General features: G+C 40.0%; 1 protein-coding gene across 3 annotated transcripts in view; it reads left to right on the top strand.

The window, feature by feature from the left end:
• Positions 1-14,180, top strand: part of LOC136885342 (zinc finger protein 33B-like) — a 42,588-nt gene extending 28,408 nt beyond the window's left edge. For all 3 annotated transcript variants that reach the window (XM_068230444.1, XM_068230445.1, XM_068230443.1), the window contains exons 4-5: positions 2,210-2,292; positions 12,380-14,180. In XM_068230444.1, coding sequence (XP_068086545.1) covers positions 2,210-2,292; positions 12,380-13,742 — 1,446 coding nt within the window. In that variant the 3' untranslated portion in view covers positions 13,743-14,180. The remainder of the gene's footprint in view (positions 1-2,209; positions 2,293-12,379) is intronic.
• The last annotated feature ends 4,713 nt before the right edge of the window (positions 14,181-18,893 follow it).

Genomic DNA, 18,893 nt, shown 5'->3' with positions numbered 1-18,893 from the left:
TTGTTGCATGCAAGCTCTTGGAATGCATTCTTTCTGATTATATTATACACATTTACAAAATTACCAACTGGTTCGACAGAAGGTAGTCCAGGTTTAGGAAACATTATTCTACTGAAGCTCATCTTGTAGATTCCAGCAAGACGTAGCAGATATATTAGATACAGCAGGTCAAATGTATCATGATTGACATATCTAAGCCTTGTGATTGGGTGGATCTTGGGAGACTACTGACAAAATTTAGTGCAATTGAGCTAGATAAAGTAATGACTAAATAGCTGGCTAAGATGTATTTCTAGAAAATAGAATTCAGATTGTTGGAGCAGGTGAAGCTTTACTTAATCCTGTAACAATTACGGGATTGGGTGCCACAGGACTGTATTTTTGAGACCTATATTTTCTGATGTATATAAACAATATGAATAATGAACTGGAATCAGAGATAAGGCTCTTTGTAATAAATAAGTTTCAGGATTGTGAGTGACTGCAAAAAGACCTTAACAATATTGTAAGATGGACATCAGACAATGTTATTATGGTAAACAGGCTGAAAAGTCAGGTTGTGTGTTTCACAAAGAGAAAGAGTCCTCTCTGTTTTAATTATTGTGCTGATGGGGGTGAATGTTCCTCATGGGGATCTCTCTAAGTACCTCGGCAATCATAATAAGTTTTGATCTTCATTATTGTAATCACATAAACAGGATTGAAAATAAAATGTATAGATCTCTTAATGTGATTATGAGGTTATTTAGGGGTTGTAAAGGAGAGGCAAATAAATCCCCAGCAAGGCCACAATAAGAGTATGAGACCATCACCATTGTTACTTGATTAGAAAACGGGAAATAATCTACAGAAACAGCTCCATACCTTGTGGGTGATTTCTGACAAAAGAGTTGTGTTACACAGATGTTGCAAAGTTTCAGCTGGGAAGACTTGGAGAAAGGAGACAAGCTGTTCAACTAAGCAGTATATTCTGTGATGTCATTGGAGAGATGGCTTGGAATGACATTAGTTGATGAATAAATTTATGTCATGTTCTTTAAATGTAGGATAAGTTGGAATACAAGGGGACAAATTTTGGCAAATGTTCACTTATAAGAAGATGATTTAGTGATTGAAATAATTTACCAAGGGGTTGTTTCATGAATTTCCAAATTATTTCTGTAGATAAATGATTGATGAACATGCTGCCTCCTGGGTGATTGCCCTAAATCCTGTTCAGTGTTGTTTGATGGATTGATTGATTAATTGATTGATTGGGGCCGATGGCCTTCGATGTTAGGCCCCTTAAAACAACAAGCATCAGATTGATTGATTGATTGATTGATTTTTGCTTGTTGGTCTTAATGTCATGTACAGAGAGGGATGTTGGATATTTCTATGGTTATAATGTAAGCATTGTCCACTTGTTGGGAAAGTGGTAGGAATAATGCAGGCTTATTTTATATTACAGTGAGGAGATAATGGGTTCGAACCCTACTGTCGGCAGCCCTGAAGATGGTTTTCCGTGGTTTCCCATTTTCACACTAGGCATATGCTGGGGCTGTACTTTAATTAAGGCCACGGCCTCTTCCTTCCCATTCCTAGGCCTTTCCCATCCCATCGTCGCCAGAAGACATATCTGTGTCGGTGCGACGTAAAGCAAATAGCAAAAAAAAAAAAAAAAAAAAGTGCCGCATTTTGAGAAATACCATGGTTCTCCTTTACTAGCGATAAGTGTCATTATCCGGGATCGTTGACATAGATATTGACCCATGTAGACAAGCATCATTGATTCAGGATTGGGCTTTGGAAGCAGTCCCTTGGTCTGTAATATTGTTTATGGGAATGTGAGGCATTGCACATCTTATTATGGACAGATTTTGTAAACTTTCTCTTAAGTAGTAGTTATAGTACTCATTATTCATATATTTTTAATGTACTCTACGTACGATGTGTATTATATAGATATGATTTTTTAAAAGTGTGATTACTTTTATTAATACTATTACTGTTATTATTGTTAATATTATATTATTGTTATCAGTAGTTATAATTAAATGTTCTGGGTTGAGACTGGTTAAGTGTAAGGAACGGAGTACATCCCTAACTTCGCCAGAATAAACAAAACATATTATTATTATTATTATTATTATTATTATTATTATTATTATTATTATTATTATTATTATTATTATATTTATATCTTACTTTTCTTATTTCTTACTTATAGCCTTCCGAAGATATTAAGGAGGAAATATTCATAGAAGAACATACTGATGATCAGCTGTTAGCGTACATCAAAGAAGAAACAAAGTACGTAACTACAAACCCTATACAATATGGAATATTGACAGTTGTGTTCAGTAGTGGTTGGTTTATCTCCAAAAACTGGCCGTTTTCATCAGTTTAATCCTTTCCTTACAAGGTTACATTTAAATACTAATATTTTAAAATTCTAAAATTCAATTGGTTAAACTTATCTAAAATATTTTGGAACTTTATGATCATATTTAATGTTCCTTAATGTATGAATATATATTTACAAAAAGGCATCTCTAGTAAAACTAGAAATTTCTGAAGTGTATTTGTTTACAATACCTTTAAGCATCCATGAAAAATGTGTTCTTTCTTTTACTGTCCCTGCATTATTTGTTCATCACATTCTTATCATCTGTAATGCCATCTGCAACTGTTACCTCCAGATATTCTCAGTAATTTTGTAAGTTTGTACCAAAGTGACACACAGAAAAAGTCATGTTTGTAGATTATAAACTACATCTACAAAATCAAAATTGTTAAGTTTTATGTACATTGTAAACAATATAATAATTTCAAACTAAACATAATTAGGTTCATTAATCAGTATAATGATGGCTGATTCAATAGTGCGATAATTGACTAACGCCCAGCGGAGTCAAGGAATAAAAGCCGTAGAAATCACTCCACGTCGTCCAGTCAAGATATTAGATGTACCACTGTTAACAAATTGCAGCCAATTGCTGTTCATGGAGCATTGTTAAATGATACATTTTAAATTCCACACATACTAACAGTCGTAGATGGCAGTAGCTATACCCATCTCCTTTAAATTATACCGCCACAATCTGACGGTCGCAAGGGCACCCATTGTCATTCTTCACTTCATCGAGGCTTTGTATATCCTTAAGTTGACATCACCTGTAAGTCAGCATGAGAGATTGTGGAGCAAAGGTACTTAAATTTCTCTATTCGTGCTATACCTTCACTGTCAACATGCATAGTTCCATCTTTTCAACGGTGTAATATAATGTATTTTGTCTCCTTTTTGTTGAGGCCTGGCCCATATTGCGCTATTCGATTGTTCTAATCATCTGTTTGGCGCTGCATGTCAAGTTTATTCTCTGCAGCCAAAATGACATCATTTGCATGGTATTGACTTGTGCAGGTCTGATGTAATGGTGTCCATCACAATAATAAACAGCAGTGGTGATAAGTCAGGGCCTTGGTGGACTCCTACAGTCATTAGACGTTCGTGCGGCAGCTTGAACATAACTCCTTGGTTCTTCATAGAGTAATTATTCCCTCTCAGCAAGGTGCTCTGGAATGCCATGTTCTTGTAGCACTGACTGATTAAGTTAAGAGGTACCCAATGGAAGGTCTTCTCAAGGTCCAGAAAGTCATGATGAAGCCCCTTATTCTTTTCACAGTGTCTCTCAAGTGACAGGTGTGCAGCGATGTTTGTTCCTGTTGTGCCACAATTTTACACAAATCCAACTTGGCTTGTTGTATGTTTGGCTAAATCGCTAATCCTTTTGTTGAAGATTTGTTCGAAATCTGTCATTGCGTGGCTCACAAGTCTGATCGGTCGGTGATAAGAAAAATGTGCAGGGATTTCCTTATTTTTGAATGGAAGCTCCGTCACCAGTCTGTTGATTATTGATGTTCTTTGATGATCTGGTTGACAAGCTTGCTTTAGCCACAGTACTGCAGCCTACGATTGAGAGAAACTTAACTCTTCTGGAAGATCATTGGGACCGATGGCTTTCCCTGGTTTCAGCGTAGCCTTGGCTTCGGTGATGTCCAATTTTCTTCGTTGGACCTTCAAGAGCAGAGGTGTGCGATTTGTAGGTACGGAAATTCCTAGATTGAATTTCTAAAAATTAGTTCCGCCACTGTACTCGCGCTTCCCGCCAGTCGAGTAGCAAATCGTCTGTATCCTCATTGATACCGTAAAAAAGTTCAATTTCTTCCATTTTGCGATGTCTTGATTTGACTAGCCATTAAATACCCCGCTCGGTTTTGCGCGTGTTTGCTTTTGTTACAGCAATGACCTCCTTCACTTTACTAGTGGCTGCTTGGTAGGCATTCCAACGAGCAAGAAACTTGTGGTACAGCTGTTTCTTCAACCTTACTGCATATTTAACATCGTCATTCCGAAGCCATGCGTCATAGTTAATCCTTCGTCGTCGTCGCCCTGACTTAGCTGTTCCAAGTATAGAGCTTGCGGCGTCTTTCAGTTTAGTCGGGCTCACGTCAAATATGGTAATTTGTGACACTGTAACTTTTGCAACAACGTTGGCCTCTTTCTTCAGGTGCTACCATTTGGTCCATTTCCTGCAAAATATTGGAGTGTTGGTGACTTTATCCGCAGCTTACAGATGACTGCTCGATGTTGCATTGCAACGGTTTCGTAAGGAACAACTGTTGTCTGAAGAACATCTTTGAGATTCCTTTGTCTCACAAGGATGTAGTGTCTCCGTTTCTACCATCAAGGTAATTTGCCCCAGACTAGTCAGCTGATCCCAGGCATGCTTAGTTCAAACTATTATAAAAATAATGCTCTAAAAATATGTACACCCTGGATCTGATGGGAACACATAACTGTATATGGACACGGTGAGGTCAACTAAGAACTGCAAGAAAAGCACGGCGAAACATTGTCAGTTTTGGAGGAAAATTTGTTTATTAAAATAAACAAGCTAAATATGAAAATAATAGCAAACGTATCACATGATCCAAATTTTTTAACATGACTCAGAATTTTTTCTTTCAGCTTGATAAAGTCCAAAATAAAAACAAAAATATATTACAAATGTACAATGTATGTCGACACACATACTTAACATATCCAATCAAATCTATAAGTTTGATTAATTCTAATCATTGGGCTTACCCACTCGCACCGCGCTCCTGGCTTTACTTTTTGTTAACACTTTCAACTGTAGATGAGTACATTCCCCTTTCCTGCACACTTGACATTACAGTGGGAGTCCCTAACCTTAAGAAAATACGTGATTTAATGCGCAGAAAAGGGGGCAAAATCTTATCTAACTGTACGAAATATAACACACTGAGTGGTAAAACATCCTATGCACAAATATATACAACCCGAATCATGAACAAACTCATGAACACAACAAACAAAGTATGTGGATCGGTACCACACAAAATCAAAATCACATAAATGGCAAATATACACATTCAAAGAAACAAAAACATGTCATCATATTTTCCAGGGCTTACCAAGAACAGCATAGGACATTCATGCAACTCCCATTCACTCAAAGCCTCGAAGGAAAATATAAGGATACAAATTACACTTTAAGTAACACTTCATATTCAGCGCAGGTTCCTGAAATAAATTACTTGGCACAATTAAAAAAATAAGAGTAGGCTTTAACTTTCAGCACATAATTGAACATTGTATCCTGAAATAAATCACATGACACATCCCTCAGTGCGGTTATATCCTGAAAGAAAATCCGAAATAAACTTTGTGATATATAACTCGTCTACGTCAACACATAGTGACATGGACAAAACCCAACAAAATCTTCACGAAGTGTAGGCCGCTCAAATGTAAATTTTCCTTGGGAGACAAACATAACACCCTCGCCAACACTATGCAGAATGACTCAAATTGGAGATTCACGTCTCCCAAAAATAAAGGAGCAAATACCAAAAGCACAGAGTCCAGCCCTTTACACACGCTGCTCAACAGTCTACCCAAGGCAAGTCACAAAATCATGAAAAATGCAGGCCTTTACTCAAAACCACACTAAATAATATGTCATGTCCTAATGATGCCGAATCTGGAAAAATATATAAAATGACCTCGTATAACATACCCTCGCATGAAATGAAACGAGACCGTGCTGGTCACAAATCAGAGCACTCGCGCTCAAAGTTAAATGTGAATAATAAAGTGGCCAACCCTGTAATAAATATGATAACCTGAAACGAAGGAATTGCCTCATTGACAATCGATCATGCGTGAACATCGGAAAGTTACTGAAATATCTCAATCCTACAACTCGGAAAACTCATTGATAATAATTTTACTGGGGGTACACCTCAAACTCGCACATTTAAACAAAGCGCCTTGAAGAACGCTATCATTGAAACATCTAGTACAAGAAGTTAGGATGTTGATCAAAAGATGACACTACTGAATGATGTAGTAGTATGTTATTTTAAAGTTTCCTAAACTGACTGGATTTCCTTGTTTTGTTTTGGTGGATCACAGAAAGTTTGCAATTTTCTAAAGAACTGCTGTCATGCACTCTTGTACAAGGTAAAATTACTACAAATTTAAAGAAGTTTTGTGTTTATAGGTTTTCTGAACTGAATTGACTTGCATTATTTTTGATACTTTAAGGGTTTGCAAGACTTCCTTTTCATCCTGCCAGCTTTGGTTTTTGACCAAACAGAATTTTTTTGTATTTATTTTTCAGCCAATCAGGGGCTTCTTGTAACTTTTGGTCTGTCCAATAATATGAGGGGGTGTCCGGATTTAGTCCAGAGCCTTCTCGAAGCTTCCCCTCGGGTATAAAAGCTGTCGCTTTTTCGAGTTAACTTGTCTTTCTGATCGCCGTCTCATTGAGTGTGTGTGTTAATACAATAGGCGGGGGCCTCATTCTTCGGCAGGCAGAACATCAGCTAAGGTATTGGCCAACAGTTTTTCCATCGAAGTAGTTATCTCCGCAAGCTGACCCGAGGGGAAGGTTCCAATCTTTAACTATGTAACTGTCAATTTTCCAAAATGTAAAATATCTTCTTCTTCATGCAAAATTTCATGTAAGTCGTAAGGACTTAAACTGTGAATTGGGGATAGATAATGGGTTACCCTCTCGAATTCACATTCAATTAATCTTGAGGTGACTACGATTTTGTAACGGTTTTTCTCTTGCAAATCATAAATTATCTTGTCCTTCTAGTCACCTCAGTAGTGTGGGTTTAGCCTCTGCATTGTCGGGCTCCAAGCCCAAGTAGGGTTTCAATCTTGGTTTTCAAGGAGCGCAAGTTTATGCCTCCATACACGTTTAAGTTTGGGCCAGTAATTTAACATGTTTTTTCACGAATGCCCAGTAGAATGGGTACTAGATACCACTGTGTAAATTGTAAATTGTAGGTTGGGCCTAGAGGGGCCTGAAGGCGTGATTGTATTGAGCAGAGACACTCTTTTCAGACTTGTAATAGTTAATGGTTGCCTTGAGTAGGCTATAAAAGTTCCAGAGCGCTGTCTCCTTGGTTGTATTGGTAAGCTCTTTTGTGGTTAGGTAATAGATATTTGTGTACTATTGAGTGGTGTCCTTGGAAGGCCATATATTATAACCGTTGGAGCAAAGTGCTCTTGGAAATTGTGTTATGGGAGATATCCCTCCTTATCGGTCTGTCTAAACGCAACATTTTTGATGTTGGGATTTTGTAAATTAGGAACTTGAAGCTCAAAAAAATTGTAAATTACCAATTCTTGGTTTTTCTATTTTTGTACCAAGTACCTATGTATCTGAAAGCTGTTATTTGTTGAAATTTAAAATCTGAAAAGAAATATAGCCTTTATTTTAAAATTTAAAATTCTTCTTTCACCTCTGCGTTCCACAGTTAACCCCGGAATAATAATAATAATAATAATAATAATAATAATAATAATAATAATAATAACAAATTTCACAGAAAATTTATTCTAATATTCGCAACTCGAAGTACGAAACTGCGTTCACGGAACTCGTGAATCCATTACTAATTTACAATCTTGTTAAACAAAATAGTCGTGAAGATGACGCTATAAAAATTTGTGGATCCAAACTCCACCGTCTCACACACTCTCATTCACACATCTTGCAATTAATCCCAGAAAACGTGACGGTATGTTTCCGTACACTTTGAGCTCCCATTAATAATACTTTAATCTATTTGTTCCTGACTTTAATTTGAATCCTTATTTAAATTCACATTTAAGCCCCGAGATATACACTGCGTCTCAAACATCAAATCAAAACAAATCAAAAAAGTATATGAGGCTAAAATAAGAAAATGAATCGTAAAAGAAATGGCTCTAACCACTCAGCTAAATAAATCAAAATAAAATGTAAGGAAGCAAGCTACCACCTTGTGCAAATTGTCCACATTTACGTTACAATTATATTTACATTATCAACCTTTGTAACATTTACTTTCAATAGGACGCAGTCCTCCCAAACAAAGCATAATTTAGTGTAATTAAATATTAACACTAACCTATCCCCTTTTGCAACATTAACACATGATCACACTCACACAGTTACATTGAAAAGTCTGTACTGATCTATTTCATTGACTTATGGCTGCCATCCTTTACATGGCAGCTGGCCCCATCGTGTTTTAGCCAGCCACATCGATGATGATGATGCCTTCAGAAAAGATTTCGATCAATCCTGTAGTCTCCATTCAGGGATCGAAAAGTGATGTCGTATTTTCCGTCGCTGCTTCTGCTTCTGAATGTCGTCTAAAACATCCCCTCTTTCACGATATGAACCAGCCACTTATTAGAATACTATAGCCGCGGTAATTTCCATTGACCGTGAAACCAGTTCCCATTCATTCACTGAACAACTTCTCTTATCTAATCCGGTAACTAGGTCAAATATTTCCTGTTTAAAAGCTGGACAGGAAATTGTAAAGTTTATGCCATCGGGAAACTATTTACGCAGGCAGGCTACTATGCATTCGAAATGATTAAATGGAAATCGGAAGTTAAATGCCATTCTCCCATTATTAGAAAACTTGAATAGATTAAATGCAGACTGAGCGTCTTCCAACAAAATTTCAAGTCCACCCACGATCAACCGTGTAAATGTAAACTTCTTCTCACGATGTTACCTGCACAGAATCTCGCCGAATAATTGGGTAACTAACTGACACGGTCATCGTTTATATTAACTCGTCCTCTAAGACACCGTTGTATCCTTGATCGGGGCCATCACGTACATAGACCAGTTCCTAGCCAAGATGACCGTGACGCTATCATATCACTGGTCCAGCACATCGCGCTCGTGATTCTTATTTCAAACGTCTCTAGCAGGCTTCTCCTGCCTCTCGCCGGGCTTCCGAAATGTTGTCCATTGGAGTTCTATTGTTTCCTGTTCTGCTTTGTGTACGTCATGTCGAAATTCCACCTTATTAACTCAGCTGGCGAGCAAACAAACTCGATCTCCAAGCTCCCTGCAGAAATTGCGACATGTGCTGCTGAGTGTAGATGTTTCCCGCCAGTTACTAGTACTTAATAAAATGAAATATTCTCCGTAAATTCAAATAAATGATTAATTAGCACTTCAATAAGGGCTCAGTAGTCAATGCAAGTTGGATGGGAGGCACTGTAGCACGTGACAAGATGAATATCATTCTTTTTTGAACCGTGTGTTCGCGACGATCAGTTTCTGCTTAATCGGCAATTTGTTGGCCATCATCGTTTTTCTGGCCATATCCATGTCCGCCATGGACTGTGTGTTCTTTCTTCCGTCCGACATGTCCATCCGGATCACCAGCAACAATACAGTAGTCAGCGGTTTTCTTTTCAGGCAGTGCCCACAAGGGATATTTGGTTTACATGCTCAGGCCAGTTTATGGAGCGTTCCACTGAAAATTTTGAATTTCTTTCTCTCCCCAATGTAGATGAGTAACATCAAGCGATTGTCATACTTTTGCACCTTGGGGACCGATCCGTCAAATTTTTCTGATATAACAATGCCAACACATTTAGTTGTTCTTCAGTTTCCGTTCAACATCATTTAGTAACCGCACCCCATTTCACATAACTTTTCTCCATTCCATCTTTTCTCCTCCACCTCACAGATGCCTATATGCCTTCTCTCAAGCACTGTGGCTAAATTGCTACTTCATCCAGATAGTTCAGTGATGCAATACAGAATGGGGTTACTCGCTTGCTTAGCTGTCACAGCCCATGCGACGGTAACCGTTGCGTATACTATTCATGCTTACTGGGCCCTGCCAATGTGCGACCCTTCCAGAGGACGGCCTAACCTTGGTTCCGATTCCATAAGACATATTTCCATAATGATGTGGCGGTGTAATTTTACGGCTGGCTTGTCTTGAAGCTTTTTACAGCTGATGACAGCAGGTAGTTATTCCGCTCTGGACATGGGGAATAGACACCTTTTGCAGCCACTCCTCTAGACAAGGAATGCTACGCTCCTTTCGGCATTAAATTTCAAGAAGGAAGTGTACCTCTTCTGTCAACTGCTCCATACCGAACGCCTCCATCTCCGCCAAAATTGCCATTAAAAAACTTTGTGCATGTTTGTTCCTGGAGAGCTATTATATTTAGCTCAAGTCTGCTGGCAGGCCAGTGTAAAACCCATATCCATCGCCAATGTAGCAATGTAGCTGGTTCGTGGTGAATATTTATCAATGCACAATGAAGTACCATTTTACTGAAAGCTACCTGTGCACCTGATAAATCACTTGTCAAAAAATCATGTAATCATGTAAAGAAGAATGGGGACAGATTTCTGAACATTTTGCTGGGCGTGATATGCGACAAAACGGATGACTTACAATCCAGTGTTTTATTTTCTGCACCATGTTGTCTGGTGGTGTCACCATCAATATCTTGTGTGATGATCAGGAAGACTATCTCGTCCTATCTGGAATCAAAGTCCGCCATTCATTTGTCCACTTATTTTCTTCTAAGAGTGCAGTAACAATACCTTGTCAAGCCTCCCACTACTTTGCTTGTGAGAAAGTCATGCATTCGACTCGGCCATGTGAATTAAGTGCATACAGCATGACATACAGCATGAATTGGGAAGTGCCACATCATGATTCATTGTATTTTGGCCTGCGTGATCAACTTTTCCCATATGCCTGCTGTAAGCAGATCTCACCTTTGACGAAGAAATTAATATTTCTCACCTTTCTTTCCTAGAATATGTAGAAACTCTCTGCGGTGGGCAGACAGGCACAGACTTGGATGCTATCCAAGGATGTTATTATTCCACTAACAATAATCACCTTTTCCATGACATTTGAAATAAAAGGAATCTCAGTCTTCCCTTTATAAAGCAGCAATATCCACTACGGTGCAATTCAAGTCCTGTCAACTAATTTTGGCTCAAGCCTTGATTTTCATGTTCCTTCCAGCTATAGTGTTAAATGAACACTTGTAAGAATATTCAGGGACATACCAGCTTGCATTTGGGTTCAAATTGACGATATCAGAACATTGTAATAAATCACTGCTACAAAAGCCATATTCTTTGTCGCCTTCATAATGTCTATGACAGCAGTATCTGGACGAGGAAAGAAAGCGTCAGTGTTAGGGAAAGAGCCGCCATCTGCTTGTTATATATCAGCTCTTCGAGGATTTCATCAGGATTACCGGTTTCCATGTTGCATATGGCCTCTGTTAAAGACAGCAATTAAGACGTAGACTGACGTAATAGATTGTAGTTAGTATGACCTTCCATGTATACACCTACCATCCTGTATGTAGGTCGGCTCTGTTTGATTGCTCATCAAAGCTATGTAATTAGATATAACCACTCTGTGATGTAATAAAATACTACACTGTTGTGATAACAATGTACAAATACAATATGTATGTTTGCATGACGGTAAATAACCTTCATAAAAATTAGCCGTGGTTCAGCAGATCTTGCTCACTCTAGGCAAATAATGTTCTCAAATTTATTAATATCTACAACACTAAGATTCTCTAAAACAAGCTGAACAACAAGGGCTTTCACAAAAATTTGATTCGCCTGCCACAAAGCGTAGAGTGGTTAAACAAGATCAAGACTGAAAAGCATGTGCCGTTTAAAGAGATTGTATATATTTTTAGGCTGAACCTCTTCTTCTCATGCATTATTTAAATCAGTTTGCCTGTGAGCTCATACATTCCTAAATCGTCAGAAGTTTCTTGCACGTGATATTGTGATTCGAGAGAAAAGACGCAGTACATCCTCGTAACAGTTGAGACCTCAGATGATTTTTACCCTCAGGAATGTGATTTTTATTAGTAATGAGTTCTCTGAACAGGATAGCATTGAGTAGAATGTTCAGTAGCAATTCCTTTGTGTGAGAGTTGTAGTGGTGTTTACTGTTGAAACATTGATCACATGGGTTTAATTTGTTACTCTAGATCGAGATCCGCCGTAAGCTTTGCAGATCATCAACCTCGATGCGAGAAGCCACACTGTTGCAATGTCTGTGGCAAAACCTTCAGCCTGAAACGCATTCTAACTAATCACATGGGAATTCACACAGGAGAGAAGCCGCATTGTTGCAATATATGTGGCAAACTCTTCAGGCTGAAAGGCAGTCTAACAAATCACATGCGAACTCACACGGACGGAAAACCATTCTGCTGCGATGTCTGTGGCAAAACCTTTAGCCAAAGCTACTACTTCAAAGCTCACGTGCGGAGTCACACAGGAGAGAAGCCGTACGTATGCAATTACTGTGGGAAGTTCTTCACTCAGAAAGGAGATCTAACAGATCACATGCGATCTCACACAGGAGAGCGGCCATACATTTGCAGAATATGTTCCAAATCTTTCAGCCAGAGTGGCCCGTTAGCATGTCATTTGAAGATTCACACAGGGGAGAAGCCATTTTGGTGCAATGTCTGTGGCAAAACCTTCAGGTTGAAAGGCATTCTAAATAACCACATGGGAACTCACACGGGCAAGAAGCCGCATTGTTGCAATATATGTGGCAATCTCTTCAGGCTGAAAGGCAGTCTAACTACTCACATGCGAAGTCACACTAGCGACAAGCAATTCTGTTGCCATGTATGTGGCAAATTCTTCACTCAGAGTAGTTTCTTGGAAGTTCACATGCGGACTCACACAGGCGAGAGACCATATGTATGCGATTATTGTGGGAAATCCTTTCGCCAGGGAGGAAATCTAACGGATCACATGAGAACTCACACGGGAGAGAAGCCTTATAGCTGTGATGTCTGTAGCAAATCCTTCAGCCACAGAGGTTGCTTATCAAGACACACGCAGGCTCACACAGGTGGCAAGCCACACTGTTGCAATGTATGCGGCAAATTCTTCAGCCTCAAAGGCTACCTAGCAGATCATATGCGTATCCACGCAACTGCGAAGCCACATCGGTGCAATGTCTGTGGCAAAACTTTCAAACTGAAAAGTTGTCTAGCAGATCACATGCGAACTCATACAGGGCAGAAGCTATCCTGCTGCGATGTCTGTGGCAAATCCTTCAGCCAAAGAGGTCACTTAAAAGTTCACCTGCGTACTCACACAGGCGTGAAACCGTTCACTTGTAGTTACTGTGGAAAATCTTTCAGCCAGAAAGCCAACCTAACAAATCACAAGCGTACTCGCACAGGGGAGAAGCCATACTGTTGCAACGTTTGTGTCAAATCTTTTAGCCAACGGGACCGGTTAATCCGGCACATGAAGACCCACATAGGCGACAAGAGTTCACAGATAACCTCACACAGGGGTGAGGCCATACTGGGGCAATGTCTCTGACAAATCCTTCACTTAGCACGTCACATGGAGACTCCCACGTGCGAGTAGCTACACGAATACATTATCTGTAGTAAGCTCTTCTGCTGGAGTATTGCACTCTCGTGCGTGCGAGAACGTTTTAATTCCTGAAGGGTTACGCCCTCCCTCTGGCCGTGAGCTTGGGCGGTGTTGGGGAGATTTGATAGACGAAGGAGAGGGGAAAGGAGATGTGTAAGTAAGGAGTGGGGCAAATAGGGGCCTCTTATTTAAGTGTTTTTTTAATAAAAGAGATGAGTCTTTATTGTGCAGAGATATACAAAAATCTGTGGCGCTGTTACAATTTACAGGTTCGGTGGGAAGGTATTGTAGGGACGGTTAATGTAAGGTTGCGAAAATATGAAATGAAGGGAAGCTGTGATGTGAGCGATGGAGGTTGCTAGAAGACGGAATAGTTCTAGTATCGGCTGATGGGGTGGAAGGTGGGGTGTTTGGGGAAGCAGGGGGTGGGGTGGGTGGCCGGGGGCGGCATTGCGAGTGAGTAGGAGGGGGCGCATGTAATGGGGTGGGGAGCGAGAGTGTTCCACTCGATGGTGCTTATTGCGAATTCGGACGCCGGTGGATATCAGCTGACACACTACTTCTGAGGGGAGTTGTAGCCGCACCATGAATGTTGGTCCTTTGACGTTGTGGATGCGATAAGCGCGGCGGGCTGGTATTCCTGCTGTTTGAAGTTTTTGGATTATTTCTGTTTGTTGTGATGGCTGGATCTATGCCTCGAAGAACACAGCTCGGTGGTGGTAGTTGCTGAGGTGTCGGAGTTGCGGTGGTGGCTGCGTTTCCTTGTGTGGCTGGTTGTGTTGCGCTGGTTGCATCTGGAAGTTTGGTAGGGGGTTGCTGGGTACTGGGTGGTGTGGAACTGAGGGAAGTGATGTAGGATGACATTAGAGGAGAAGGGTGACTAGACGTGGTACTAATGGTAGTCGTATAAGAAGGAATAAAGGCCGAAGTGGTGATGGTGGTCGTAGTGGTGGTTGTGGGTAGGATGGATTTGGGAAGTGGTGGGGGCTGTTGTTCATTGACATAGGGAGTGGTGCTAGGATCATCGAAGAGCTGATGCGCTATGTACTCCGGAGTGGGCTCCAGTTTGTGGCGTCTGTTCTGGATGGTCACGCCATTGTTTACGATGTTGACCTCGTCTTCTTGACTGTGTAGAGATGCCAGGACGTGCGTGGATGGTGAGTAGGTGGAATGTTCTAGGAGCCTGATGACATCGTGGACTGGGGCGCCGGTGATACGCAGTTCGTTGAGAATGTCCTTTTCAGTAAGAGCGGTGTCCACACCTGAGATAATGCAAGAGAACATGTTGTAGGAGAGGCGACTTCCAACGAGGCGTCCGCCTATTTATTGTCTATTGGGCTGACTGAGTTGCGAATACAGGTGAGGGCCACCGAGCCGAAAAAATGTCGAGGCGTGTTGCTTATTTACCACTTCTGAGAGGTCGATGAAAGACCCTGCACTCTCGAACACATGCAGACGTATATAGACTAGAAGCCACGCTAGTGTAATGTATGTGGCAAATCTTCAACCAGGAAGTCAACCTAGCAGTTCACATCCGAACGCACGCAGGTGTTAAGGCGCGTGAAAGCTCAGTAATGCTATAATTTGTTCCGAGAATCATGTAACCATACCATGCACATTTGGACCACACTGGTGGGGTACCGTTGTTTTGTGGCAATTCATTCGTACGCAGCACCACGTTGTTGGTGCACACGGGCCAGGTTACGCACGGGCGTCACGTCACGCTTGGATGAAGCCGCGCGTGATTTAATATTATTGTTATATTGCTTTATGTCCAACAAACCACTGCACGAGTGTTCGGAGTTCCACAGGACCTTCTCCAATTCTGGAGATGTAGCCAGGTACGTGCGATCGCACGCAGCAGAGAAGTGATACAGTCGAATCGAGTTTGGAAGCCTTCCCCAATTATATTTTCGTTGTAGCCTCTCTGCCGTAGATATCTGTCACGTTTGTTTATTTCCCAACTTGTCTTCCTCCAGTTATTTCTCTACGCGATTGAACGTCATGTTTTTGAAAATCAACAGCCTACTCAGCTGGAGCGACTAATTCGCACGTTTTAAAAACCTTCAATGTTCTATTTTGCCTTCTAGGCACTAGAGAGAGCAATTCTGGCTGGGATGTGCTCCTCTCGGCGGCAAGTGGTGTAATTTGCTTCTGATCTTGCTGGCGCTCTCCGACCAGTGAGAGCTCAGCTTTATTGTTGGCACGCCTTCTTCTTGCTTGCCTGTAGCATCCATTGGTGAGATCCTGTTAGACTACTGTGAGTGAAAGATGCTTTCTTGGTCGGCGTTCAGTCCTGGATTGGGATGAGATAATGTTTACGGGCTACCCATGTTAGCGTGAGGATGTCTTCATCCACAGAAGTGTTTTAAATGTTGCTCCTTTTTACTCCTTTTACTACATTCTTTTCACCTTGGAATTAACTCACCATGAAGGACATGGCCTTTGTGGAAAACCATAGTTTTCAGCCTAATCTCTCGTGTGCGGTGCCTACTAGAAATTACTTCTTTCGGTTTAGACTTTAAAAAATCACATATCTTTGACCTATGTAATTGTCATCGTGTTCTAAATTTGTACTTTTCCATCAGTTTATTACCGCAATATGATTGTTATTCTTAATTTCGGAAAAGTTACGTTATGATAATATTGTTAGCCTGAAGGAAATCTGTGAAGTTGATATTAAAACAACCACGTGACTTTTTTCAATGTTTTAAAAATTTGGTTTGTTATTTTCTATATATTCGTCTTTGATTATATTTATTTGATTCTATTTTCCTCTGGTGTTTTTGTATATTTTTGTGCCCTGTTTGTGGATGTAAACTATGCTTGCTTCTTGCCATGTTAGCATATTTATGTTGCTGTGGAAGTTAACGAGGCAAAACTTCACCCCAAAGAAGAGAATCTGGTCTGAAGAAAATGGAGAAACTTAAACATATGTAAAATACCTTTAATTAACCCGGGAGAGGCAATGCGGGGTGTTGCCAGAGCCGCATGGTGAAATCTGGAACTACTGCGTCTTTGTTTGGTTGGTTTTACTGTGAATAACCTGTCTAACTTCATTCAGGTTTTCTCTTAAAAAGCTGTTACATGTATCCCCAGTGTTCTTTACGTTGGAGAAAGAAAACAGCCAGTTAATGTGACTGGGGTGCCCGCGGACCCTCACGCCACCGTTTGTGGAACTTTTAACTTACTTATGACTAGGCCATTCTGTTGAAAGTGATTACGATATATTTTCATGAACCACATGAAAAATGTTTGCAAAACTTCCATAGATTCTGGATAACACATAACAAGTGAATCTGAATGAATCTTACAACGAAACAGAATTGTAAAAAAAATTAAAATGATAGCAAACTGTGTTGTAGGGTATTGTTTTTGTATTTGTTTCTTGGCATGACAATGAAGTACTTTACACAATATCTCAGTTTCATTATTGTTAAAAGCCCGCTTACTGTTTATTTATATAAGAAAATTTGGTTTTGCTTTCATTCCAGTATCGCAAAAAGACAAGTAACTGATGGCGGTCCGGTTACTACTGGCGCTACAAAAAGTCATGTTACCTCTCTCTGATTAACTTTGGAAAAGGGTTACTACAAAAAGTGTTGTATAATCAATCTGTCGTTATGATTTTGAATTTATTTTCTTCTTAAGCAAGTCAGCTGGCTGCATTTGATGTTACATATTTAATTAAATATCTTTTAAACAGTTTATTTCTGAAGTTCAACCCAGAAGGACGAATACCTTAATTTGTTCACGTGTTTTATGAAAATTTCTTGAATAAATATTAATTCTATTTTCTGAAGTATGTGTGCTTCCTTTGATGGTATAAGCATTTTGATACCAGGTACATGTCTATTTTAGTATCCGTGAGTTTTGTCATGACACCTCTCTACCAGTTCAGGTAAGTTCTTGTTTGTTTTTTAGTCTGATTGTTTGGGTGGTGTATTATGGTGTCTGTGTGTGCTGGCAGTTTTGTTGTTAATGAAATAGCGCATTTGTGTAACAGTTGGTTCGAGGTTGGACTGCCGTTAGCTTAGTAGTGGTGTTGAATGTGTTAACTGGTCAGTCAGTTCTTCAGCCAGAGCGGCACCTTCTCGGCCCACCTCATGATGTACACTGTGTGAAAGGAGCAAATGACATTTCATGAGTTATCTCCTCATCAATCACAGATATATGACACCGGCTTGTTCGCAACCTTGGATGACACGTTTTGTTTTCGGGCTTCAGTAGAAATGTGCTCAGTAGCACTCATTGATGGGCCGTGCAGATGCGAGGATAAGAAGTAATACGGATCAACACAGAAGAATCATACGACAAAGACAAGTGGTAAAAGACTAGAAACGCAGGAAAATATATTTGAACGTTTGAACAAACACTTCAAGGGAATAAATACGTGCCGAATCAAGTCAAAATAAGGTATGCAATTCAAGATATTGTCCTGAAGACTGAGCACAAATGTACTTCCTACATGTCACTTTCCTTTAATTGTGAGTAAACCAGTAGCTCGAAACTGTACCTGCTCCCTCGGCTCTTGTACGATAACATTGTGTCTGTCAACCTGTTCTGAATGCAAATTTAAAGTTCTAATTCTGTGGCCGTTGCTATTCATGAAGATCACGTAGTTCTCCAGGAGGCGTGTGTAAGTGAGGATTCGTACGTCGACAGCTGCAGTATACTCGCGCTTACTTTTCTCCATTTTTGTTTACCTGGTGGCAGAGAATTGGCCACTCGATTTTCTCTAATAAAACCACAACTGAGTCACTAAAAATCTCTTATATCTCAACGTTGCAAGTGTTGAAGAGACTTACTGAGTACTGGACATTTTTCGTCATGTCAAACTGATATTTGCCTGTTCAAGGTCATCAGCATGAATTGTTAACTCTTGTGTCTCAGCGGATGTCAATGGCTCTTTATCATTTCCAGACGTGACTAGCGGGTATCAAGAAAGGCTTACGTATTTAGATTAAAAGCTTAAATAATCTGAATATATTTAATCGATCAAAAACAGTTAAAAATAATGGCAGGTGTGTTTACAAATATGGCCATAAACAGTGGTCTGCGGTCAAAGACTGCGACTGGACGATTTGAGGATGA

Source organism: Anabrus simplex, chromosome 14 (genome assembly GCF_040414725.1).
Source record: "Anabrus simplex isolate iqAnaSimp1 chromosome 14, ASM4041472v1, whole genome shotgun sequence".
NCBI classification, from domain to species: domain Eukaryota; kingdom Metazoa; phylum Arthropoda; class Insecta; order Orthoptera; family Tettigoniidae; genus Anabrus; species Anabrus simplex.
Note: the sequence above shows the minus strand (reverse complement) of the source record. Positions and strands in the feature narration are given on the sequence as shown.